General features: G+C 41.2%; 1 protein-coding gene across 2 annotated transcripts in view; it reads right to left on the reverse strand.

The window, feature by feature from the left end:
• Positions 1-224: 224 nt before the first annotated feature.
• Positions 225-26,714, reverse strand: part of Taf3 (TATA-box binding protein associated factor 3) — a 148,124-nt gene continuing 121,634 nt past the window's right edge. For both annotated transcript variants that reach the window (XM_057788053.1, XM_057788054.1), the window contains 3 exons: positions 7,421-7,670; positions 4,020-4,126; positions 225-2,127 (listed from right to left, as the gene is read on the reverse strand). In XM_057788053.1, the coding sequence (XP_057644036.1) occupies positions 2,013-2,127; positions 4,020-4,126; positions 7,421-7,670 (472 nt within the window). In that variant the 3' untranslated portion in view covers positions 225-2,012. The remainder of the gene's footprint in view (positions 2,128-4,019; positions 4,127-7,420; positions 7,671-26,714) is intronic.

Genomic DNA, 26,714 nt, shown 5'->3' on the forward strand with positions numbered 1-26,714 from the left:
AATAGCAAGGGACAACAAATTGATTGAAATTCCTTAAATGTCTCGTGGGCTGGAGACTCTCAGACAGGAGGAAGGGGGAAAGTTCTATATAGGCACCTCCTTTCTTACTTTAGGAGTGCAGCCTGCTCATTTAGACGTGGCAACTTCAGATCCACTGACCATGCCTCAGGGAACTAATTCCTAAATAAAGAAGATGGAAAAGCAAACTACGAAACAGCCAATAATCTTTATTTTGCACTTCCCCCACCCTTCACCCCTCTCCAAAAAGCACTAGTGGGTATATTTGTGCATGTGAAAATATTGTATAAAGTATTTAGGATGATCTCAACTAAATGAAACAAACAAACAAACAAACAAAAAAGACACACATATCTCAACATAGATACTTTTTGGGAGGCAGGGGAAGAAAACTTCTGGCTTCTAGAATAAAGAGAGTAGTGATTTCAGCACTCTTCTCAGGTCGACTCCACTCCCACTGTTCTGCAATTGAACATCAAGGCAGAGAACCACATTTCTGAAACCACATTGTATGTTTTAAAATAGGACTAATTATAATGCTAATATCCATTGAGTTGGCAGTAAAAAAAATCACATTTCTATTCATATATTTTATATTAGGTTCAAATCCCACATTCTAACATTCAAGATAGCCTTCACACAAGTCCAAATTGGGATTAGTTCAAAATCAAGTAAAAGTCCACAGTTATTCCAAAGTCACTAAAATATGCTAATAAAGTTAAATTTGATGTTTTTTTACATTAAAAATAAAATATTTGGTTTATGTTTCAGATATCTATAACATATAATAAATAGTGGGCAGTATAGTAATATAATAAAGTTTTGTGATACCCTGAAATTTGATGAGTTTTCTTAAAAAAAATTCATAATATACTTCATTTCAACCTTAAAGCACAATATTCATGAACAAACCTGTAGAAATAAAATAATATAAACACAAAATGCTACAGTATTTTTCTTTTTTCTTTTTTTTACTTTTGTGGAAACTACATGTCCTTTTAGTAAAAGTGAGAAAAATTTACAGAAAATATATAACAAACAAAACAATTTCAAAGCATCAACTCTAGATTTCAATTGCCTTGTTCCCTCCGACTGCGAGGGTCCTCTCCCTACCATGTTGTGGGCATTGCATTTGGGGAGGGATCTGGGTCTTTCTATCCTCCTTGCCTGTGTACAGCAGCAATTACAGACATGGCTGAAATCACCAGAATTAAACACGATAAAAAATTTTTAAAAATAACTACTTCATAAATATTTATTATTTACAGTAAGGGGACATTTTTCTTAGTATCAAGAGTTTTATACAAGTTGATGAATGTACACACGGTGAGGAGAAGAGGCTCCAGCAGGTTACAGAAGAGCAGGATTCAAACACAACCAAGTTATAAAATAGGCTAAAGGAAAAGAATTTGCACAGAGGTGAACAGGACATGATAGAAACCTTTTTCTTAAAAAATATAAGGTATCTCACAAAAGCCTGAACATTTTACATGTTAGTAATAAAAGTGGGGTAAGGTGAGGGAATTTCATATATTCTCATCACAAAAATATTTACCAGTCCTTTGACTGGGGCGTTCTTTCCTTATGATTATCTCTGTGAGGGAGAGGGCTTGGGAACTATAGCTAATGATGCATCCTTCAGTTACAATCAAGGCATTTGTACATTACCTTCTCATCTAACACCGTAATAAAAGGTTCTGGAGAGAAGAAAGGGAATGGGGGGGGGAAGATGTGTGGTGTCTTTATTAATACTTGTCACTGGTAATAGGCAGATGGCGGTGCGAGCCCTCAGCCATGCCTCTACTGGAGTTTTTCTTCAGTCACACGCCCTGGGAGCTCAGGTCCATGTGCTTCAGAAGGAGCGTCCAGAACGATGGTATATTCTTGTCCTTGCTCCACCAGGACGCGCTGTCCACAGGGCCTGGGGGAGACAGAATGGCAGAACCGGCCCAGCCCGGACCCGGTGCGGGGCAGCAGTCCTGCCCATGCTGACGTCAGTGCGCACGGTGCTTCCTCTTCTTGTGCTTCTTGTCTTTCTTTATCTTGGCACACTTGGAGCAGAACCACTGCATCTCTTCCGGAGGAGCCGCCATTAATCCCACACAGGGCCTAGACATCAAAAGAAGTTCAGGTAAGTTTCTTATGATTTTCTTTCTTTTTTGTTTTTTTGTGACGGGTTTCTATGCGTAGCCCTGGCTGTCCTGGGAACTAACTCTGTAGACCGGGCTGGCCTCCTGAGTGCTGGGATTAAAGACGCATGCCACCACAGCTCTGCGCTCATGTTTTTCTTTTTCTGAGGCAAGGTCTGCAAGCTATACCATGCTCTCCCCCGCAACCCCCACAGAACTTTACACAGTTTTTATTTTTTGTGTTATGTGTTTGAGTATATTCCCTGTGTATCATTTGTGTGCCTGGTGCTGGCAGAGGCCGGAAGAGGGTGTCTGATCCCCTGTGAAAGGAACTGCAGACCACAGTGAGTCAACATAAGGATGGTGGGACTTTCCCAGGAGAAGCAGGCGGAGCTCATAACCGATGAGCCGTCTCTTCAGTCACTGCCATGTTTTCTTTTGTTTCCTATAATTTATTTATTTTCATTTTATATTCATTGGTATTTTGCCTGCATGTATGTCTGTGTGAGGGTGTCAGATTTTAGAGTTGCAGTTATTAATTACCATGTGGGTGCTGGGAATTGAACCTAGGTCCCCTGGAAGAGCAATCAGTGCTCTTAACCTCTGAGCCATCTCTCCAGCCCCTACTGCCATGTTTTCAAAGGCAACGCTGTTCCTGGTACAGTCAATACTGCCCTTGTTCTCCTGGGGATGGAACCCAACCCCTCCAAAATGCCAAGCAAGCACTCTACCAACTGAGGTAAGTCCATCACTCCTTTTTCAATGTTTTAAGTTGTTTTTTTTAAAGGAACGATGATATGGTTCAGCACTGGCTACTATGCCTGACGACGTGGTCTTCCAAGCCATGCAGTGGGTTTGAAAGCAGAGAACTGGCTTTTTAAAGTTGTTCTCTGGCCAGATGGTGGTAGCTCACACCTTTAATCCGAGCACTTGGGAGACAAAGGTAGACAGATCTTAGTGAGTTCAAGGCCAGCCTGGTCTACAAAGAGAGTTCCAGGACAGGTTCCAAAGTTACAGAGAAACCCTGTCTCAAAAAAAAAAAAAAAAAAAAAAAAAAAAGTTGCTTTCTAACCTTCACATGAATGTGGTAAAATGATGTGCATACCAATATAGCCTGCTCCATCCCACAATAAAAATAAATGTAAAAAATGATGCATGTACCAGAAATCAGCCCAAGGATCTAATTTACAGAGCACTAATGTTGGGTGTCTGGGTTATCTTATTATACAATGCCTCTGCATAGGCCCTATGGGGAGATCACAAGTTTTTTGTCCTTTCAGTCAGGAAGAGTATAATGCGACGGCTTCACTTTTATGTTTTAATTTGGGAAAAGGGGCAAGGGGTGAAACAGAATCTCAGGTAACCCGGGCTGACCTCAGACTCACCATGTAACCAAGGATCCTTGGTCTCAGCATTCAGCGCTGAGACTACCAGAACTCCATTATACCTGGCTCTGTTGTTATTGTACAGACAGCAAACATCATGGCCAAACGGGTACTTTAAGAATGAAATAAGGCTGAGCACATTTTGGTGAACATCTTCAGATGGGAACAGCTGAGACTTCAGAAACAAACAAGCTGCCTCTGAGTCTGGTCTCAAGCACAGCCAGTCAGGTGCTGCAGCTCTCACCCAACGCCTATGTTCTTACTTATTTTAGTAGGAAAGGGTTTATAAGTGAAGCAAAATCTTCACACTCTAGGCTCTGTAATATCAGCACAATTAACTTGGCAGTTATTTCACCGTGTGGGCTCCATTTGACTGTCCTCAGGAGAGTAGCTCAACTGGTATAAAGACACTAGCTGGCATGGATCCCTGTTCAGGCATGCTCTGTGTTGCACTGTCTGAGCATCTGGAGTACTGGGGGGCACTCACCAGTGGTACCAGTCGTCACAGCCGTCACAGCCGATCATAGGACTTCCGTCATCAGGCTTGTTGCACCCTGGACAAATCCAGATCTGATTGCCCCACTCATCGCGGATCTGATGTTAACGTGGAGGAGCAAAAACAGATGGTGTCCGGAAAAAGAACCAGAAGAGGCCAGATAAGAATGCCGCTGTATACTATAAACACAGCCAACTACGAGCTGGAAATATGGTAGATTAGCTGGCTGTTCAACAATGGCTTCTCCCCTTCCTCTCACACACTCTCTCCTTCCTCCCTCTCCCACTCACTGTCTCCCTCCATCCCAATATGCTTTCTTTCCCCTCCCTTTTACTCCCCCTCTCTCATACAATGCCTCTTTTTCCTCAGGCGCTCTCACACTTTCTCCCTACTCCCCTCCCTTTCTCGCACACTCTCTACTTCCTCCCTCCTTCCTTCTTTTTGAGGCAGGTCTCACAAGCTCAGGCTGGCTTGGCAGTCATTATATAGCCGAGGCTGGCCTTGAACTCTAATCTCTGCCTCAAGCACCTGAGTGGTGGGATTTCTAGTGCGTGCTGCCACAGCTGGATATAGTGACATATTTCTAATGTGTACTCTGTGCTGTAAAGTTTTTAAAAACAAAGCATTCTAGAATCAGCTTTAAAAACCATCTAACACGACCTACATTTGGCTTCATCTAAGAAATTCCTATAATCTCATGAACTCTTTATGAGTCTTCCCGCCAGTAACAACTGATATTTTTGAAAGTGCTCAGTTTTACATATTTTTTCAGGCACGTTCATAGCATGGAATTAGCACATATAGTCAAACATGCATGTATTCCCTCATTACTTATTAGCCAAACCCTTCTCCTGAACTAGGTGATAAGATCAAGGATATAAAAGAGCTGTTACTAAGTAACTTTCCATTCCCTTTATGACATTTTAGAAAAGTACAATCAACTAAAGGGCAAATGAAATAAGAGGCTCATGGAGCCAAAGAACTACATACTTAATTATTATTATGCTCCAAATACTGCATGTCCTAGAGTTCTGACTTTGTTCTCAACAGTAAGTGTCCCTAACTTTAGGACTTTCTCAGATGTTGTATTATTGAAACCAATTCTGCATGGATACTATAAAAGAGCGCTGGGTCAAGCTCCCTTTTAAATGTCCTCATAGCAAGACAACAAGATCTCACTGTGTATTTTGCAAGGTGGCCTCCTCCTATGCCATTAAGCATTACACTGACTAAAGTGTGGGAGAACGTGGTTTCCTTGTGAGGGTTATCAAAAGTGGGTATATTCCTCTGTACCTATGGGCTTACTATAAGGCCTACTAGTTTTGAAAGTCTCTACAAAGGCAAACTACACTGACCTGAACCCTTTCTACAGGAATGTGGAGGAAGCTGCCTCTGACTGCTGGCTTCACTTGGGGGAAACTGCACCACGGGGAAAGAACCAGTAGTCACCAGGCACTGAGTGTCCAGTGACTGAAGCGACCATGCATGGCCAGTCTTGCTGCTGGCTGACCTTTCTTGACATTAGCAGGTTGTGACTCTGAGTTACACCCAATATTTTCTAGGGTATAGAGTTCTTTCAAACATGACTTTATTTAATCATTGTAAACCATCTTTGGATAGGTTAGAAATGGGGGAACAGGAGCTACAAGAATTTCACTGTCAACATCACACTAACAGGTAATGACAGAATCTCTCTGTGTCCTAATAAGTATCTATTTAGACTAGGAGACGTTTTGGGCGCTATCCCAGTTGGTATCAGTTCTGTGGAGTCAGTTCAAATGTCTACTGGAGAGCCACAATCTTTAGAGCCAGACAAGACTACAGAGATTAATGCGTCTAATACAAATCCCTTAATTACAGATAAACAAATGGAGGATGAAGAGATTAAGTATAAACTCTTTCCTGACCAACTCACCTGGGGGTGACGCCTCAATTAGACCCCTCGATTGATCCTTTGATGGACCAATTTATTCCTCACAGGTTTTTGTATCACCTCTTCTGTCTTGAATTGCCAATTTATTATTTTTATTATATATAACAGATAAATATGATAATTTATTATCACCAATTACTAATTTTCCCTGCCTATGCACTATCTGAATGCATTCAGGATTTTTTTTTTAAAATACTGCTTTACGTCCTTAGTATCTCACATACTTAATGATTTGTTTCTTTCCAAACTCCTCTATGTAACACATGGTTAGATATCTCTTAACAAATAGCACCAGTCCTGTGCTGCCACTTGCCAGTCATTCATTTCTTTACAAGGTTAGGCTAACACAACAGAAAAGAGCTTGTCATTCAAAAGCATCAACGTCTCCATTTACGAAACATTTTGTTGTGTGCTTGTGTGTGTCTATTCACTACACTTTGAGAGCATGCCTTTATAAATACTTCATTTGGGGTTGGAATGAGATCTGATTATATTAACTATAGGGGAAACATCTAAGTGCAGTTCCAGGACAACGTGGAGTCATTCGATATGATGGAATGCATTTATTTATTTATTTATTTTCAATATTAGGAGTTAAACTCAGGGTGCTGTACATGCTAGGCAAGCTTTCTACCACTGAGCTATGTCTCTAGCCCATACATAGTAGGTCTAATAATAAAAAAATACACTTGAATCTCAGAAAATAATATGGTCTAATGGTTCATTTCTATTTAAAATGTAAGTTCTAACATAGGCTGGGTCTCACCAAATAAAGTACAATAACTAATTAGTGTTATAATTAAGAAACATAGCTGGCCCATAATGGTGTGGGATTTCCCTCTGTATGCTGTGAATATGATTGGTTAATAAACTGTCTTAGGCCTGAATAGGGCAGAACAGAGTTTGGCCGGGAAAACTAAACTGAATGCTGGGAGAAACAAGGCAGAGTCAGAAGCCATGTAGCCTCGCCGGAGATAGACACCAGAACTTTACCCAGTAATCCACAGCCTCATGCTGATACACAGATTAATGGAGATAGGTTAATTTAAGATATGAGTTAGCCAGAAATACGCTTAAGCTATTGGCCAAACAGTATTGCAAATAATATGGTTTTTATGTGATTATTTTGGGACTGAGCAGTTGTGAACAAGCAACCTCCTTATAACACCATCAGATCTATGTCTATTACATAAATTATACTCCAGTCACTAATTTACTCACTCTAGTAAGAATTCACTGATGAATTTAAATAACAGAGTATATACTGATTTTCTTATATTTAGGTATACAGCCATGTTTCAAATCAACATAAAAGCAATTTGACATCATTTATGTAGCTGAGTTTTGAGTCAACTACTTGAAAAGGCAATGGAAATGCTTCTCCATTTATTGAGTACTTCCTGTGAGAGTCAACATCACAGAATTAGCATTTACTTAAAAGCTGTAGAAACATACGCACCACATAAGTGCTGACTGTCTCTGTCACCACGCTCCGCACTGGGGCTTTGGCACTCCCTGATCCAGAGAGGGCAGGGGCTGGGGATGGCATCAGGGCTGGGCACACTGTAGCCTGGGCGAGGAGTGGTGGTGGCAGAGGAGTAGGGCTCACACGCACAGGAACAGGGACTGGGGCTGGAGGTGGGGTTTTAGGTCTGTTCAGAGAAGGGGCTGGCTTAGCCTCGGGGGCTGGCACCACCTTGCTGATGACACTGTCAAGAAAGAAAAGTGAAAGTTAAAATATATCACGTATTCAAACAATTACTACAAAAATCCTTTGTCTGGAAGCAAAATAGGCTTACTTTACTTAAAACACAGCCTCCCGCCAAACAAACAAAACAACACGTTTATTTAGGGTATGTGGTGGTCAGAGAACAGCTTGCTTGGAGATGGCTCTCTCCTTCCACCATGTGAGTTCCAGGGATCAAACACAGGTTGTCAGGTTTGTGTAGCAGGTATCCTTACCTGCTGAGCCATATTGTCATCCACATTTATTTATTTTGCTGTGTCTCGTGCATGAATGGCAACCACTCTAAGAGCTGAGCTATATTGCAAAATCTGCTTTTAAGCATCCAGAAACAGTTAATGAACTTAGAATTCATAGCCCATCATCAATTATTCTTGCAACGTAGGCTAACTTTTCATTTTCTCCAATTGCCCCTCAGTGATCAGATATGTAGACATACTCTACACATCAACACACATGTATTTTCTCAGATGTAATACACAGATTGTGTTTGTAGCTGGATTTACACTCCCTTTATTGACTTTACAGGTGTCGACATGACTTCGGCGGCTGATGAAATGAGAAGCGTTGTGGCGCTTCTGAGTAGCTTCTTTTTTTTTCCTCCGAGACAGGGTTTCTCTGTAGCTTTGGTGCCTGTCCTGGAATTAGCTCTTGTAGACCAGGATGGCCTCAAACTCACAGAGATCCGACTGCCTCTACCTCCCGAGTGCTAGGATTAAAGGTGTGCGCCACCACCGCCCGGCTCTGAGTAGCTTCTTGTAAACTGTCATGGACTGGGAAGTCTTGTTAGCATCAGAAGAATCCCTTCCTCCCCAGAAGCTATCCTGCCCCCAAACCTGCAGGTGTTTTTTATGTTTTACTTTTTTGTACTTTGAATGAGAATTTGAACGAGAATGTTCTCCATAAGGCTCGGCTATGTGAATACTTGGGTCTTCAGTTGGAGGCAGTTTGGGGAGATTTAGACGGTATAGGTTTACTTTACTTAAAACATCCCAAATTATTTAGGGTTATGTGATAGCCAGAGAAAAGCAGGTTTTGAGATTATATAGTCTCATTGTGCTTCCAGTTTGCTCTGCCTACTTCATGCTCATAGCTAGAGGTGTGATCACTCATCTTCCTGCTTGAGCGACCATGCCTGCCACTGTGACCATGCCTCCCTACCACAATAGAGCCCCATCCCTCTGGATCTGTAAGCCCAAAGAAGCTCTTCCATAAACTGACTTGGTCATAGAATCTGATCAGAGCAAAAACAAAGTAACTAATACGGAAGTTGGTAGAGACTGGCCTGCTGCCTCACACGGAGGTCACTAAGTGTGGTGCTGTGAAAGAAAAGGAACTCCAAAGGGAGTGGCACTAGTGGGAGGTGTGGCCTTGAGGGAGGAAGTGTGTCACTGCAGAGGCAGGCTCTGAGGTCTCATATATATTCAAGCCACGCCCAGTGAGACAGTATACTTCCTGTTGCCTCTGGATAAAGATGTAAGGACTCTCAACTCCCATTACATGCCTGCCTGCATGCTGCCTTGCTTCCCACATTTCGTGCTAAGAACATTTTAAGATTGCTAAATTTGTTTATTATGTAATGGACTAAATCTCTGAATTGTAAGCAAGCCACCCCAATTAAATATAAGAGTTGCTGTGGTCATGCTGTCTCTTCATAGCAATAAAAACCCTAAGACACCATGTTACTTTTTTTGAGGACTGTGGAAGACTTTGGAAGACTGAATCAAGAGTGATTGACTGCTTTAAGCAGCACTTAGTAAGCTATTCTAATAGAAGCCTGGAAAATAGTGTGGACTACGAAGGCCCAGCTCAAATGGTCTGAAAGAGGAACGTTATTAGCAACTGGACTAGAAGGCATTCATGTGATATTCTGTTCCAGAGAAGCTAGCTAACAAGGAAGACCCTAAGAGGATGCATGGATCCCCCTAGGAAGGGAAAATAGACAAGATCTCCTGTCAGTGTGAGGGAGGGGAGGAGAACATGATGGAAAGGGATTGTCCAGTTGTGGGAGGGACAAAGAGGGAGAACAAGAGAGCTTATTAGAGGGAGCCATTACGGGGTTGGCAAGAAACCTGGTGCTAGGGAAATTCCCAGGAATCTACAAGGATACCCCAGCTAAGATGCCAAGCAATAGTGGCGAGGGTGCCTGAACTGGCCTTCCCCTGTAGAGTGATGACTACCTTAATTATCATCACAGAACCTTCATCCAGCAACTGATGGAAGCAGATGCAGAGATTCACAGCTAAGCATTGGGCCAAGCTCCTAGAGTCCAGTCGAAGAGAGTGAGGAGGGGATTACATGAACAAAGGGGTCAAGATCATGAAGGGAAACACAGAGACAGATGACTCAAGCTAGTGGCAGCTCATGAACTGAACTCTGGACTGACAGCTGGGGAGCCTGCATGGGACCAAACTAAGCACTCTGAATGTGGATTACAGTGTGGCTTGGGCACTTTGTGGGGTGACTGGCAGTGTGACCAGAATTTATTCCTAGTGCATTAACTGGCTTTTTGGAGCCCATTCCCTATGGAGGGATACCTTGGTCAGCCTCGATACAGGGTCACAGGAGGGGCTTGGTCCTGACTCAACTTGATATGCCAGACTTTGTTGATTCCCCATGGGAAGACTTCTCTGAGCAGTGGATGGGGAGTGGGGTGAATGGGAGGAAGATGGGGGAAGTAGGAAAACGAAGGGAGGGAAACTGTGGTTGGTATGTAAAATGAAAAATAAAACTTTTAAATATGAAATGGAGAAAAAAAAGAAAAAGAATCTGGTTGCTTTCTTATCTTGAGAACTTGCCTGAGGATAAATTTAAAAGTAATGGGCTAATTTGTTTGGGGGAGGAGTTTCTCTCTCTCTCTCTCTCTCTCTCTCTCTCTCTCTCTCTCTCTTTCCTCCCTCCCTCCCTCCTTCCTTCCTTTTTTCCTCCCCCCTCCCCTGGTTTTACGGAATAGGGTTTCTTTATGTAGGCCTGGCTATCACGAAACATGCTCTGTAGACCAAGCTGACCTCAGTGTACAGTGTGTTATTTAGTCAGGTATAGTAGCCCTAGCACTAAGGAGACAGAGGCAGGCAGATCTCTGTGAGTTCAGGCCATCCTGGTCTACATAGTGAGTTTCAGGACAGTCAGGGCTACATAGCAGGACCCTGTCTCAAAATACCACATTAATAAAATTCAAGCTTTCTAAGAAGAAAAATGAAAGCATGAATATTTATGTGTGTAGTTACAAAAAAAGTTCAAAGGAACACACACACACACACACCATCCAGAAACTGTCTCTATAAGCTGGAATTGCAAGGTACTTTCCCTTGGTTTATCTGTAATTAACATATAAATCTTGTAATAAAAATAATGAAAAAGTAAAAATATATAATTTAAAATGTTTCTGGGAACTTTTAAACAAAATGATGGCTTAGCCAATATGTTCTAGTGAAATATTGGTTGCAGTTTAGTTATAAACATTAGGACATAAAGCCCCAAGCTAAGCCAAAGTGTTTCACAATACAGATGACTCTCTCATGGTTATGGAGATCAACAGCCTAAACAAGAAAGTAAGTCTTTGGTAACATGCTATTTGTTTATGCAACTAAAATAATAAATTAATAAATGAGTTCTTCAGATACTGCTATAATTTGAATGCTGCTTGTCCCAGAAGATATATGTGTTCATATGCCGAATCTTCAAGGGGTGGGGTGTAGTGTAAAGCTATATGTGTGTGTGTGTGTGTATATATATACATATATATATGTGTGTGTATATATATTGGTGTGTGTGTGTGTGTGTGTGTGTGTGTGAGAGAGAGAGAGAGAGAGAGAGAGAGAGAGAGAGATTAAAGTGAGCACTTGGTTTACAGAACAAGCTACCCTACTTCCAAGGGGTTGGGACAGCATTAATTACTACAGTGACCTACTTCCTCAACTCTGTAGTTCAAAGGACAGTTTCTGAGAGAGTTTGAGTTATTTGATTATAGGTTCTATGTGACTTGGGTAGTTGAATACACAATTTTAAAAGCAATTCTTTTTCTTAAGGAAAAATTTTCTATTATCTAATTTTAGCAATATGAAGAATCATGTAGTAGTGCAACATAATACACATCCTCAGCCCAGATTAGCTGAAGTATAAACACTCAATCAATTTCATTGTAGAGTGATGCTGGATTCTGGCTGCCCTTTCCCTCCTATTGAACTGCACAGTAAGTAACCCTCTGGAGTTTCCTGTGAGGGCCAACGTCTCACAGAGAAAGCAATACTGCCCACAGCTGTGCCCCACGGTGGCTCTGCTGCTAACTTTACATCTTTTGGGGGATTTAGTCACAGTACCCTAACTGCTATAAACACTGGTGTTATTCATACAAATGTGCAGAAGAAGGGACTGTCAGAGGGATTTCTTTACCTGTTTCCCCACCACAAAATCGGTGAAATAAAAAGAATGGGTCACGAGCTGTAATGCAAACTCACAGTTTGACAAGTCAATAAAGAGCCAGGTACTGCCTCCTGGCCCTCAGAGCCTCCGAGGTTAGAGGCAAACACAATTTGGATATGTTCTGCACAGGGGGTTTAATGATCCTCATTATTCAGCTATTGTGTGCAAACACTACGAAACCAGTAATCTAAATTAGAAGTCCAAATAACTGGTTACTGAAGTGCTCTCACAGTTCAAAAGTTCCCTCACAATGGCTCACTTATTTACCTGAACAGTGAATGGCCACTTTTAAATGGCGACACCATAGGGAAAAGCACTGTGATCATGTCTATGGATTTTATGTGACCTTCTGAACACAGAAATTATTCAATGGAGAAAAGTCACTTTGAGGAAAAGCATGTTGCTTACATCACAACTCATTTACTTCTTTCTAAGTGTTTCATTTTAGATTTTAGACACACTATCACCCATAAGAAAAACATTCTCACATTTGCTAAATGAATCTCTTGTTACAACAAATGAGAAAATATTACTGAAATTTTACAGCAATATTGCTGTGAAACCACACAGTTGACTTGTGACATGAACATGTATAACTAATTTTTCTACTTTTGCCTTTTTACTTTTATGGAAAGCCCCAGACACACCTGACCTAAACTTCTAGTCAGTCTATTGTTCACACATGAGCAGACTTAAATAATATGAAAGTCACTACAGGTGATCTCCAAGGCTGGCCACAAGTGCTCCACACCATCCCTTGCCCGCTTTGGGGCCACTCACTGGGGAAGTCAGATGCTTTGTCTGCACGTGCAGAAGCTACCTGACAAAGGAGCACATGCTCTGTGTGAGCTGGAGACACTGAGGACTTCAGACGATGCTGTCTTGGTCAGCAGCTTTATTTATTTATTTTTTATTTATTTATTTTTTTTTTTTTTTTGGTTTTTCGAGACAGGGTTTCTCTGTGGTTTTGGAGCCTGTCCTGGAACTAGCTCTTGTAGACCAGGCTGGTCTCGAACTCACAGAGATCCGCCTGCCTCTGCCTCCCAAGTGCTGGGATTAAAGGCGTGCGCCACCACCGCCCGGCGGTCAGCAGCTTTAAAGGCCTGAGAAGGAACTGTTTAAAACCTTAAGATGGGGGCTGGAGAGATGGCTCAGAGGTTAAGAGCATTGCTTACTCTTCCAAAGGTCCTGAGTTCAATTCCCAGCAACCACATGGTGGCTCACAACCATCTGTAATGGGGTCTGGTGCCTTCTTCTGGCCTGCAGGCATACATACAGACAGAATATTGTATACATAATAAATAAATATTAAAAAAAAATAAAACCTTAAGATGCCAGGAAGTAACGGCTGTTGCTTTAAATGGTTAAATCCCAAGATTATTTGTTGTGTGGAAATGGAAAATAAATAAATCAAGCTTTCCATTTTTCTAACGTAGGTATTTAAGTAAATATTCCAAACTTGGGAAGAATTCTATTTTTGAGTATTAGTACTTAGAATGCCAAACAGTGAGATAGTCATTTCCATATTTCACATTGATCAAATACCCAAAAACAATTAGGAGAATCAGTTTTATGTTGATTCTTCAAATCAATCATGATTCCTTTTTCTTCTTGATCCTCACAGCTCAAATTTTAACATTTGTATAATTATAAGACAACGATAAATGGATTTAATTCCTCAAGCTTGTGGTTTGCCTCTTGAATATTTACATCGCCTCATAAAACGGGTATTTTATCTTGTCATAGCCCAAGTACACATCAAGTAGCAAACATTTTATCTTTTAATGCAGGCATGACCTATTTGAAAAATGAAACAAATTGCATGAAGTAATTAGAGAAAAACATCACCATTATAGAATCTTGTTTCCAAGGGAGAGGCCCAAATGATTATACTCCTATTGTCAAATGTTCAAATCTGTAAAATACCCTAGAAGGGCACCAACATTCAGATAGGTGATTAATAACGAACATCCCATCACACTTGCAAAAAGATCCAGCACAGCGATAGTGGTGCTAATGAAAATGAAATGGTAAGCTCTAAGTAACTATGTAAAAGGAAAGGGAAGAAGGGAAAAAAAAAAACCCTGAATATATTTTGTCATATATTTTTTTACTTTGGAGTTAGGTAAACGATCTCTAGATTCAACTTGCTTTTTAAGACAGGGTCTCACTGTAGCTCTAGCTGGCCTGAAACTTGCTATGTATACTAGGTTAGCCTTGAACTCAAAAGGATCCACTTGCCTCAGCTACCCAAGTGCAGGGACTACAGGTAGGTGCCATTATACCTGGCACAGAAAATTAACTTTTAAAAACTGCCTTTGAATAAAAATAAACAGAACTGAACAAATCTCCAAGCATGTCAATTATGATGATAAACATCAGGAGACTTTAGGAGGCTGGTATTTTGTTCACACATCCATAGCAGAATGTTAAAAAATACTGTGTGGGGCAAATCCCTAAGATAGCTGTTGGCCAGGTATTTCAGAAGCCCCCAAAGCAATACAGGCTGTTGATACTGTTCCCGGATGCCCAGTGAATATACAAGAAAGACCCTGCTGCAGAAGACATGTGCTCTGGATACAGGACACAGAGAAACCAAACTATGAAGATTCCTGCTGACGGGTGTCACAGTGCAGGGAGATGCTATGCAGGCTGCTGGTGGAATAGGGTCATTAATGATCACAACCCTCCATACTACATCACTTACTATCTGGCAAGATATGCCCATGGGTACAATAGCACAACATACTCTGAGGGTAAACAACTGCTTCCTAATTGGATTTGAGGCCTGCTGCATTGGAGGACTACATATTTGCCCTGGAAGGTGCCTCACTTGGGACTGAGAGACCACTTGGGTGACCACCAAGGTAAACCAATGTATGAAAGTCTATAGATGTGTGCAGTGTATGGAAGTCCGTAGGTGTGTATAGTGTATGAAAATCTATAGGTGTGTACAGTGTATGAAGGCCTGTAGGTGTGTGCAGTGTATGAAAGTCTGTGTGTTCAGATGTGCTCACTCGTGTGGGTCTATAGAAGCAAGAGGTTGAAGTTAAGTTTCTTCCACAATTGCTTCTTGACTTTTTTCATGACAGGGTTTCCCACTGAACCTGGAGCCTAGAAATTGGCTGAACTGGATGGTTAACAAGCTCCAGAGAGCCGGGCGGTGGTGGCGCACGCCTTTAATCCCAGCACTCGGGAGGCAGAGGCAGGCGGATCTCTGTGAGTTCGAGGCCAGTTTGGTCTACAAAGGGAGTTCCAGGACAGGCTCCAAAGCTACAGAGAAACCCTGTCTCGAAAAACCAAAAAAAAAAAAAAAAAAAAAAAACCAAACAAACAAAACAAGCTCCAGCTCCAGAGATCCTCCTAGCGCTAGGATTACAGTTCTGTGTCACCATGCCCCGGTCTTTATAAGGGTGCTGGGGATCTGGACTCAGGCACTAATATTCATATAGCAAGCATTCTACCCAGTGAGCCATCACCCTTGCCTGATTTTCTTTTATTTACAAATATACCTATAATCTAGTTCTGTCCCTTGCAAAGGCCTAGAAATTATAACATTCTAGTAGCAATGGGCACCTCTAGTATCCGAGTTGGGTTCCTACCCCACGGATGGAATCAATGTTCTTTGGAAGAATGGCTAATTTGAGGTCTGTGGAAATCGGCAATAACACATAGGAAATACATAAAAGCTATTCAACACTGATGAGATTGTATTGAATCTAACAAACAACATGAAAGAATTACCATTAGACAAGACAGGATAATTTGAAAATGAAAATAATAAAAGAGGAAAGAAAAGAAGAAGGAAACAGGCTGAGGGGGCATGGGAAGAGATAGACTAAATCCAAGTATCATTACTAAGTGGAATTCTGGATCAGCTCTACCAACTCCTTTCTCTAAAGACAACAACAGGAGGAATTCACCCAACATTTATCTGCGCTTTCCTGTTTGATTTACATTTCAAAATAACAAAAGAAAAGTATATTTTTATTGAATGGTTTTAGTTAATGAATACTAAAGAGATGGTCATATTAAAATAAAATCCAGCATTTCACAAAGTCTAGTGAAATGACTGATTTAATATTGTTTAAGGCTATAAATCTCACCACGTGCCCTCTAGTGAGACAATAAGACAATACCAGAGTTGGAGAGCTAGCTCAGCAACCAGAACATTTATTGCTCTTGTAGGCATCAGAGCTGGGTTCCCAGGTGACTCACAACCACCTGTAATTCCAGTTCCAGGAAATCCCACACCTCTGACCTCTGAAGGCACTTGCACTAATGTGCACATACCTAAATGTGGATACACACTACACCTACACTTAATTTAAAAAAATATAAATAAATCAGTGATTAAGAGCACTGGCTGCTCTTTCAGCACAGAAGTTCAGTTCCAAGCACCCACATGTGATTGTTCACAAGAGCCTGTAACTTCAGCTCTTGAGGGATCTGACATCTTCTTCTGGTCTCAGCACGCAAACACCACCCACCTCCCTCACACATATAAGTAATATAAATAAAGTAAAATCTTTTCTCCTTTTTTTTTTTTTTTGAGACAGTGTTTCTCTTTGTAGCCCTGACTGTCCTGGAAACTCCCTTGGTAGACTAGGCTGGCCTTGAACTCAGAGATCTACCTCCCTCTGTGGTCAGAATGCTGGAATTAAAGGTGTGCACCACCACAGCCCAGCAAGAAGAGCTATCCTCTTTTAATGTTTTAAGACTGAGCAATGGCAGTATTTAAAGCATATGTACTGGGAGACAGATGTATACTTGTCAAAGAAAGATAGCCATGCCTTTAGAGAGGCCAGAAGAAAGCAGAGGGCGCAATTAAAAGTCTATTTTATAAGGCTCTTTGACAGTAACCTAAATTTACAAGACAGATGTTAATTTCTTTGTATTTAATAGACCAAATAAAATGTTGAAAACAATAAAAAAGCAGAAAGACGCTGTGCCTTAGTTATTTGGCTCGGAATCGCTTAATAGTAGTGGTGTTGGTGAGGAACATTTAGCACTTGAACTATGATTTACTCATTCTGTTCAGCTTGGTTCCAAACTAATGAACCTGGTAGTATTACTTACTGACATTGCTCCTCTGTGCTTTAACAAAACTCACATGTCCAGGTACGATTAATCAGTGCTTCATAGCCAGGTCATAATACATGCTCCAGCCATGTTTAAAATCTGGTTCATGTCCAACACCAGTATTCTAATAGTTGAACTAAAATAAAAGTACATGAAATGCCCACGATGGCCAGGAGGTGGGAGCAAGCTATAGAATAGTGTATATGATAATTCTATTTAAAAAAAAAAAAACTGGCAAAATAGATAGTGATGTTAGTGCTGGGTATTTGGGAGAAAGGATGGGATTTGTGGGGGGTAAGGAGCTTAGCTTTCTAAACTATGCATTTTAAACAGCTAATTATTTATTATGATAACATTTCATGTAATCATCATCATTACAAACAAGTTTCATATTCTTCTACCTATTACCATCATCACCACGCACCATCATCATCACAAGGTTTCGTGTATTCCAAGATGGTCTCAAACTCACTGTGTAGGCAAAGACAACCTTCCAGTCCTCTGGCCTCCACTTTCCTAGTGATAGGATTACAGGCATGTCTTGCCATGCCTGGTTTAATGTAGTACTAAGGATTGAACCTAGAATTTAGTGTATGCTAGGCAAGTGCTTCAGCCCCAACTTAAAGCCCCAATGGGATAACTTAAAGTTTTAAAACATTTATTTGTGTGTGTATACCAACACACATGTGGAGGTCAGAGTTAACTTGTAGGAGTTAGTTCTTTCCTTCTTCCATGTGGGTGCTTGATGGCAAGTACCTTTACCCTCAGAGTCATCTCACTGGCCCACAGTTAACTTCTTAAAGAAAATAATGACCATGTATTATTTTTGCATTTAGAAAAAAAAATATTTAAAAACTATGTCAAGTACTTCCGCACATAGCAGTACTTGTTTAAATGGTTTTTAAATAGAAGGACCACTGATTTTACCCAAAAGATATAAAAGAGGTAAAGACCAAAGTATAGAGTCTTTTATTTCCTTTTTTTTTTTTTTTGCTTAGAACTAAACATTTTGAGCAAGGAAGCTTGCTTGTTCAGCACAGTAGTCTAAAATAAACACACTATCCCAATTCTATTACTCAGTCTTAGCCTTCTTTCAAGTTCTCCTAAGATCTACAGCGGCTTGAAAATAGAAGCTCTGAGTTCATCACCAACCAGCATGTAAGGATCAGGACACCATCATGGTTCATTTTTTCAAAATATGCTTGACAATGACATTGGTCCATTTAGGCAAACATTTCTCAACATTAACTAGGTAGAATACTACAAACAAAAAGGATTTATAATCATCACTGCTTCACTGAAACATAAAGAGTGAGTACGAATAGAGTAGGGGGTGAGGAGCAAGAAAGGAAGATGTATAAAGAAAGAGGAGTTCATGAAAGAAGAAGCAAAAGGGATGGTACGAGAACAAGACGCAAAACAAGTAGGGAGAAATTGGGATAATAAAGAGTTTCATGGGCAACAGGACCCAGAGGAGCAGAGAGGAGTAATGCTATCAGGACTTAGGCTACTCTCTGAAATGGCCCCAGAAATAAGGCATGCAAATCTTGCAAATGAAGGCTATGTGAAAAGGTTATGATTTTCCAACCTAAGAAAAGAATTCAATTAGAGAGAATAGAAGGTGACATGAAAAGAGAGGAGATGTTTGGGGTTAAAGGTTTATGTGGGAATAGTACATACAGAAACCTAGAAGAAATTCACTATTTTATAAGCTAACTAAAATAAGTAATAAATGTTTTTAAAGTATCCTTCTGAATGGGTAAACAATGCTGCTCCCAGAAGATATGGGCTATTGAATGAAAATTTCAGTATCAGGCATGGGATGCCACCCTACCAGCCATTGGCCAAAGAAGCCACAGAGGAACCCTAAACACAAGCTCATGGTTGTCTACCGTAACTAGATGTTAAAACTCTGTTGCTGAAGACATACCACTTACTTCAGCTGCAGGACATGGAGAAATCAAACTTGAGTAACCAGAAATCTCTGATGACTTGGCTTACATAATGTCAGGAGGTGCTGCTAGACAGAGGGAACAATGGTCTTACTCAGCACTAGACTTTGCATTCTATAACACTGACTGACCTGCTGGTAAGACGTGCCCACTGGTGTAAGAGTGGCATGACATATATGTGTGTAACCAGCTGCATTCTGTCTGATTAGACATCCTTCAGGAGGGATGATTACATGCCTACTGCTGTAAATGTGCTCCAAAGCTGGGACGAGGTCATAGGACTGGGAAGGTCATAGGTCCTGGGAGGTTGAGTGATGGGACAGGACGGGACTATTGTTTAGCTAAATGGTCATGCTATTAAACTGTGCTCTAAATACTTGTGTTTCTATCCATAGATTTGCACTGTTTCCTGTTTGGTTAGAAAAGATTCTTCTGGTAGTAGGTGGTGGTTAATGCAGAAACTCATAGCTGGTTAAAGTATAAATCACTGAGAGCCACATTATAGATGGACCATCTACATCAACCTCCCATCATCTAAGGCTCAGGGAACTTGGAGGAAGTGGGGATGGAGAGAATGTAAGAGCTTGTAGATGGGGAGGAAAGCTAAGACATGTTAACTTTGGGGCATGATGTGGCTGTTGCACACATCAACTCACAGTCAAAATTCCAGCATAAGTGGGGCAAGGCCCCCAAGGGCCCACCAAAAATGGAGGTGCTATTGACAGCTGGTGGCTGCTGAGGTAGGGAAATTTACCCTCCTTTGGAGCCATGGGGATGGGTTGCATATGCCCCAGTGGATGGCCACATACTCATATGCATATAGGAAGCATTAACTGGATTTTGAGAATTATTAGTAACCAAAAAAGTCAAAATAGGACATGAAGCTGGGTGGGAGATGGGATGGGGCACTACTGGGAGTGAGAGGGAGGTAGCAGCTGACGGGTATGATCAACACACATTGTATAAATGCATGGAACTTTTAAAGAATAGGAAAGTATTCTCTAAAACAGAAGCTATAAGTTTCTTGGATAGAAACCAGGATCCAGTAGGTGGATGAGTTAAAACAGAATAACGTGATCTGGAAGGCAGAGGAGAAGGGTTCTCAGGCTTAAGTGGGTGAAGGGGGAAGGTTTGGCATGAGAAGGCGAGACTGGAGGAAAACATGAGAGAAAGGAAGAATGGCACAGAGCAGAAGAGCAGGAGAGAAAAAGGTCCCAGAGAAGCTAGGAGCTGTGGGGTGATGGAAGGTAGGATGTGGGCCTTATGGGTCAGTACGGATGCTGCTGTGCTCCTTCTTGGAACTTGGAAGATAAGCTGTGAGGGGATGTGACATGCAGTTCTGGAACCCCACAGAACAAATCCAAACAGACAGGTCAACGTGGCTTGTCAGTTCTATATGCAGAAATGAGACCACAATGGTAAGAACAAAAGGGAAAACTGAACCCGTGTAGTGATGTGGATATCCACTTTATATATTCCCAATGTAGGTGTGGAAAAGGTTAACACACAAGTTATTCCATGTATTCAATATCTTTATGCAAGTATCTGAATCTACCACAGGATAGACAGAAAATACAGAATGCAAATGATGGAACAGGAGGTCTAAATGTTTCAGCCCCTAGGCATATATTGTTTGATAAATACCTGAGTTGAGAGAAAGTTGATCTTTAGGGAGAATTATCGTCAGATAGTAGTTGAAAGGTTACCATAATACAGCTAAATTATCTCTGCCTGTCACAGGCTAAAGAACATTTAAATTCTGGAAGTTCACATCAGCTTTTTTCTTCAGATAACAAATCTTAAGTACCTTCCTATATTCATTCAATTAGCGATCTTGGGCCTTGATAAAGCTGTGGAGAGAAACTTTCCAACTATCATTCAAATCATATCTCAAAAGGTGGTCATAAATATTTTAAAACCTAAGTGAACTAATAAGACCTAGACCCATTAAGGATAAGATCTTTTACAACAAATTAAATAAAACAATTTATTGAAGTCTGGACTCCAGATAAGCTAGATTTACTGGCTGACCTTTTATTCATTTAAAGAACAAAATTAGCTCTAATTGCATTAGAATGGAATCCAGTAAATTTTGCTCAGTCTTCTAATGTGGCATCCCTGTAAGGTCTGCTGTAATTGTTTACAAGCAAGATGGAAATGCTTTGATTATAATCTTTCCACTTGTTTTACTGGGTCATAAAAACATTTCCCCAAACCCAAAGCTGGTTGTTCTGACAGCAGACTAGTTTTTCTCTTAAATAAACACACTGCATCTTTGGTGTTGGTGAGCAAACTACAAGTTCCAAGGGAAAAATATTAAATGTAGAGTTCATCATAATTCTAGGTCAGTGAAAATGAGACAAAGACCAGAGCTCCCCAGAAATAAATAGAAATGGCTGAGGATCCAAATTAAAAAAGCATCTAACTACCTGTTTGTGACAGGTGGCTGAGAGCTACCCCTGAGACAACTGATGACCACAGGGAGAAGACAGAGGACTTCACAGCCAGTTACTCAGCAGCCAGGGAAAGATCAGCAGCAATTCTTTTGTAAGATTTAAATCACACTTACAAAATCTAAATATAGTCAATTTTAGGGTTTCTTTTTGTCATTGTTCCTGTAATTTAGTTTAAAACATGGGAAACATCTAGGAAATGTTTCTGTTTCTATAATAATTTCACCAGGGCAGGGCAAAAGACAGGCAATTCATGACACCTCAATTAAAGACAAAAATGAAAAGCACACAGCTTCGTTTTTGTTTTTTGTTCTAAAGAGCCATGCTGTGCAAAATGCTTGGTCACCCTGGTCCTTAATTTCCTTATATGGGACAGAAACTTTACCTGCCTTTCTCTAATTGTGACAAAAGGCATTTGCTCCTTTTGTTGGCTCTTGTCCTATATTCTGGTGAGAGCCCACTCTCCTTCTAGAGTCTCAACCTTTCAGACGGAGTTTTACTACATAGCAAAGACTGGCTCAAACTTGCAGTAATCCTCCTGCCTCGGCCCTTTAGAATGAAGAATTACAGTTAATGCACACTGAAATTGGCTACATCTGAAAATAGATGCTTATTTTCCTTGAAAGTATCCTTAAATGGTTATAATTTGTATTTCCTTATGATTACTGATTTCAATTGTCAAAAGTTTGTCAATGAAGAGACAGTATCTAGATCTATTTTATGTTTTAAAATATGAAACTTGCTTTATGGATTAATAAGCTTCAGCTCTAATTTTCACAGTATATAGGGACTGATGAATATATTATAACTATTAAAAAGCCCCACCAAGTTTAAGCAAAATGCAGGATGACATAAACAAGACTACACCAAATTTTCAGCAACTCTGTCATGAATGGGCAGGAGAAGAAAAAAACTTCCTGTAGTTAAGCAATCAACCCAGCTGTTATTGGAAATCAAAACGTCAGCATAACACAATTACCAGTGGTAAAGCGGTCCCCCAAATAATTCAAAACTAACTTCAGAAAACGGCAAAACCTGCCAAAGAGACTACCCACTGCCAACTCTTGGAGGGAACCTGTGTTCTCATTGAGAGCAGACACTGCAATCTGATAGGCCCATCACTGTCCAGGCAGCCCTACAGGCAGGATCACCTTGAGAGCAGAGGAGAGAGATGGTGATTTTCTCATTATGAGCCTCTGTCTATGGGAGAAGTATAGACTAGCAGATGGAAAAGGCAGAGGCTCAAAGCTGGGGCACTCGCCCACAGTTCCAGTTCAAGGTCAGCCTGAGCTACTCAGTGAGATCTTATCTGGGGGTGGGGGAGACTCAAGATGCTCCCTCTAGCACCTGTGACAGGACAGCATTAGAGAGGGCATCTGCAGAACATGTGGGAAGAATCATTCTCAGTCAGTTTGCACAAATTCATATCACATTTTTATTAATGCTTTACAATATAGAAAATTACCTTTTCCCATGAAGCTTAACTGAATTTTGAATTTTATAAATATTCAGACCTTTAAACTTAGAAAATGTGCAGGCCCTATTCTGTCATGTTGTTTTCTTGACATTCGGTTGGGGGTAGGAAACAAGGTCTCACTCTGTAGCTCTGACGGACTTGAATTTGCTATGAACACGAGGTTAGCATCAAGTTTATAGAAACTCGTCTGCCCCTGCCTCCTAGGGTGCTGGGATTAGAGGCGTGCACCAACACACATAGTGTCCGACAATCCTCTCTAAGAAGGGACTCTGTCCCTAACAAACTCTGTCACATTACTTTGCTCTGCATTTTTTCATGACGAGGACTACGATAATGACATCAGTTAGACATCTATCCTGAAACTGCTCAAAATAAAGCAGGCCAGCAAGGTAAGTAAGGTCAGGGTGACAGACACAGGAGAGTTGTGCTGTCAGTGAGTCCCATGCATTCCTCGTCACCACATCTGCTGGGGAAACCCCAGGATCCTGAGCAGCTCCTGGGCAAACTGAAAGCCCAGCTTGACTGGGAGCCTAGCCTTGGACACATCAGCAACGGACTTGAATGTGTGGTTTCCTCACTCACACAGTTGAAATGGTACTTTTGGGGTTAGTGCTTCAATGGGAACCCAGGATATCCATTACTAGTAGACATGTTCAAGGAATCTGGGATCCTTGCAAAGTTGTCCTGAATTTTAACACTGTCAGGAAAAGGTACTGGCTTGTCATAGACCCCTTTAGAAGACAGTTTTGAAGGACGTGAAACCAAGGGAAAACAAATTACTGCTGTCTTGCTGCGAGGAACACTAACAGAGAACAGAGGACCCTCTGTAACCACAAGGCACTTTTGGGGATCAAGAGCAGAAGACCTAACTTCTTTAAGACTTAGAAACTAAATATTGTCTTAAAGATCTTCCGACGGGAGGGTATAATTTGAACCTTGTAAAGCTTTTTCTTTCTCTCATAATTTCAAAAGACTCTGTCCTTCAGCAATAAACAACCTCCACCCCTCAAGGAATACAGACTCCCTTGTTTTTGAAACCCAGTCTTCTCATTAATTTCACTTTAAAAGAGTATTAGCTCACCCCCAGGTGTATACAGACAATAACTAGACATACACTTATATGATTCCCTACTTTATTGTCACTACAGCCATAGAATAGAGTACTATAATATAGCAGAATAGTTCCTTACTCTGCTACCATAAAAGATAGCTAGAATTTGAATGTTACCCAATATCCATGTGTCACAAAATATTTTAAATTTCTAATTAAACATTTTTATGAGTATGTGCACATGGGTGCAGGTCCCCTGGATGTGGAACTACATGTTGCTGTGAGGTACCTGATGTGGGTGCTGGGAACTGAACTCTGGGCCTCCAGAAGAACAAGTGCTCTTAATTGCTGAGCCAACTCTACAGCCCCATAGAATAGTCTTTTAAGTTTTTCAGTCATTTAAAAACACAAGAAGCCAGTGGTGGCGCACGCCTTTAATCCCAGCACTTGGGAGGCAGAGGCAGGCGGATCTCTGTGAGTTCGAAACCACCCTGGTCTACAAGAGCTAGTTCCAGGACAGGCTCCAAAGCTACAGAGAAAGCCTGTCTCAAAAATCAAAAAAAAAAAAAAAAAAAAAGAAAAAGAAAAAGAAAAAAAACACAAGAAAAATTCTTAGTTTGCAGGTCATACAAATGCAAGTAGTATGTTGAATATGGCTACCAGGATGGAGTTTACTAACCCCCAATTTAGATCTTTGCATCCTCAAATATATTTACTGAATTTATGTTTATATGAAATCCATTGGACTTGAGTCTCCACCTCCCTCTGACTTTAACACGTAATGTGTAATACTTAATTTCTTTGTCTAAGCCGGGTGGTGGTGGCGCACGCCTTTAATCCCAGCACTCAGGAGGCAGAGGCAGGCGGATCTCTGGGAGTTTGAGGCCAGCCTGGTCTACAAGAGCTAGTTCTGGGACAGGAACCAAAAAGCTACGGAGAAACCCTGTCTCGAGAAACCGGAAAAAAAAAAATTCTTTGTCTAGCACACTTGTATACCTGCCTTGGTCAAATAATGAATCGCTCATATCACAGGGCGGCTGTTTTCCGGGTATCTACAAGTTACATGTCATATAGCGTTGTGCTTCTGAGGGCAATCTCTAGAATCCCAGCTATTCTAATCTCCCTCAAGCTGGACGTTTTGATCCAGAGTAATAGGATCCAGTCCTCACATCTTCCAGTTTCTTAGGAATATGAATGACTTACTGAAAGGTGAAAACAATAGGCAGCCAACAGAATCACCAACAGACGCTTCGGGGCAGAGACCAACTAACTAGAAACGCCATTTTAAATCTTAATTCTCTATAGGGAGGAGGCCAGGCTTCTCTGTGTGGGAGTTTGACTGGGTACTGATGAACTACGGGGAAAATAGGGATTAAATAGAAATTGGGAAAAGTATGTTCTGAATGATGAACAAGAACATTTTTCCTGAGAGAGATGAGACAGTCTCCAGATGTGGACAGCTGGAGGCCATGCAGGCTAGGTAAGTGCGACAGCTGACCTAGAACATTGGCCCACCTGATCTTCCTGAGTAAGTCCAAGGGTGTGGGCACTTAAGACGCCAGAAGAAAAAAGAGTGGAATTCAAACACATTTTGAAGATTTTCTGTTTGTCAGCAATAAAACCACCTGCTATGTGGCTCTCTACAGGCAGAACAAAGAGGAACACCGTGGAAAGCATTCAGAGAATACAGGTAGAAAATAAGAACCATCTGGACAGTGTCCTTCAGCTCTTCAGAGGAGCATATACTTTCCTGAAAGACCATTTTGGTCTCTGTCTTACTCTTCCTCATAATCCCGAGGAATTTAACTGACGGACATTTAGAACTGACAGCGGCCGTATGTAAAATACACACACTTTGTGATGAAATCAACTGAGAACAGTGGTCTTGTGCACTGTAAACAGCACAAACAGAGCTCAGTGCTGGGGAAGTCACAGCCCTGGATAGAGGTAGGGGAATCTTCTACTGTTGTTTTACTAAATGGACATGTCGTCTAAATATTTACATTTATACCTATTAATTAGTGCTGCTGTTCTCCTTTAGGTCTTAGAAACCCCAACAGGAATGGCGGAGTGCCTATTAACATTATTAAAGCAGACACCAGCCAGTTCTCCCAGCAGCACCCAACACCTACCTGAGGCTTCTTCCAGCACTTCTCACCCCCCCCCCCGCCCCCTACCCTAAATCTCTCCCAGGTACTGGGCTTCTGCCTCCTTTCCCATATAACTCATCCACTTTGACTATGCTGGTCTCTTGGTCTCTTGAGTCTGGTGGCCTCTTTTGCTTTCCCTCGGTCTACCAGCCATATTCAGCCCCCTGCCTGATTTCTCCCTTACGTCTACAATAAAAATCTTCTCCATACGTTAGGAGTAGTCATGTCTTCCTTTTATTTCGTGCTGTCATTCCCTCTCAACCTTGGTCAGAGAAGCTTCTCTGTGCAGTGGGCAGCAGTCAGTGCAGAGACTGTTAACTGGTCACAGTGCTAAGAATAAGAGACTGACCCTAGGTGAGACATTAGAGTCCACACATCCTTCCCCGCCAAGGCTTATGAAGCACTGTGGAAGAAGTAGGGGA

Source organism: Chionomys nivalis, chromosome 13 (genome assembly GCF_950005125.1).
Source record: "Chionomys nivalis chromosome 13, mChiNiv1.1, whole genome shotgun sequence".
NCBI lineage: Eukaryota > Metazoa > Chordata > Mammalia > Rodentia > Cricetidae > Chionomys > Chionomys nivalis.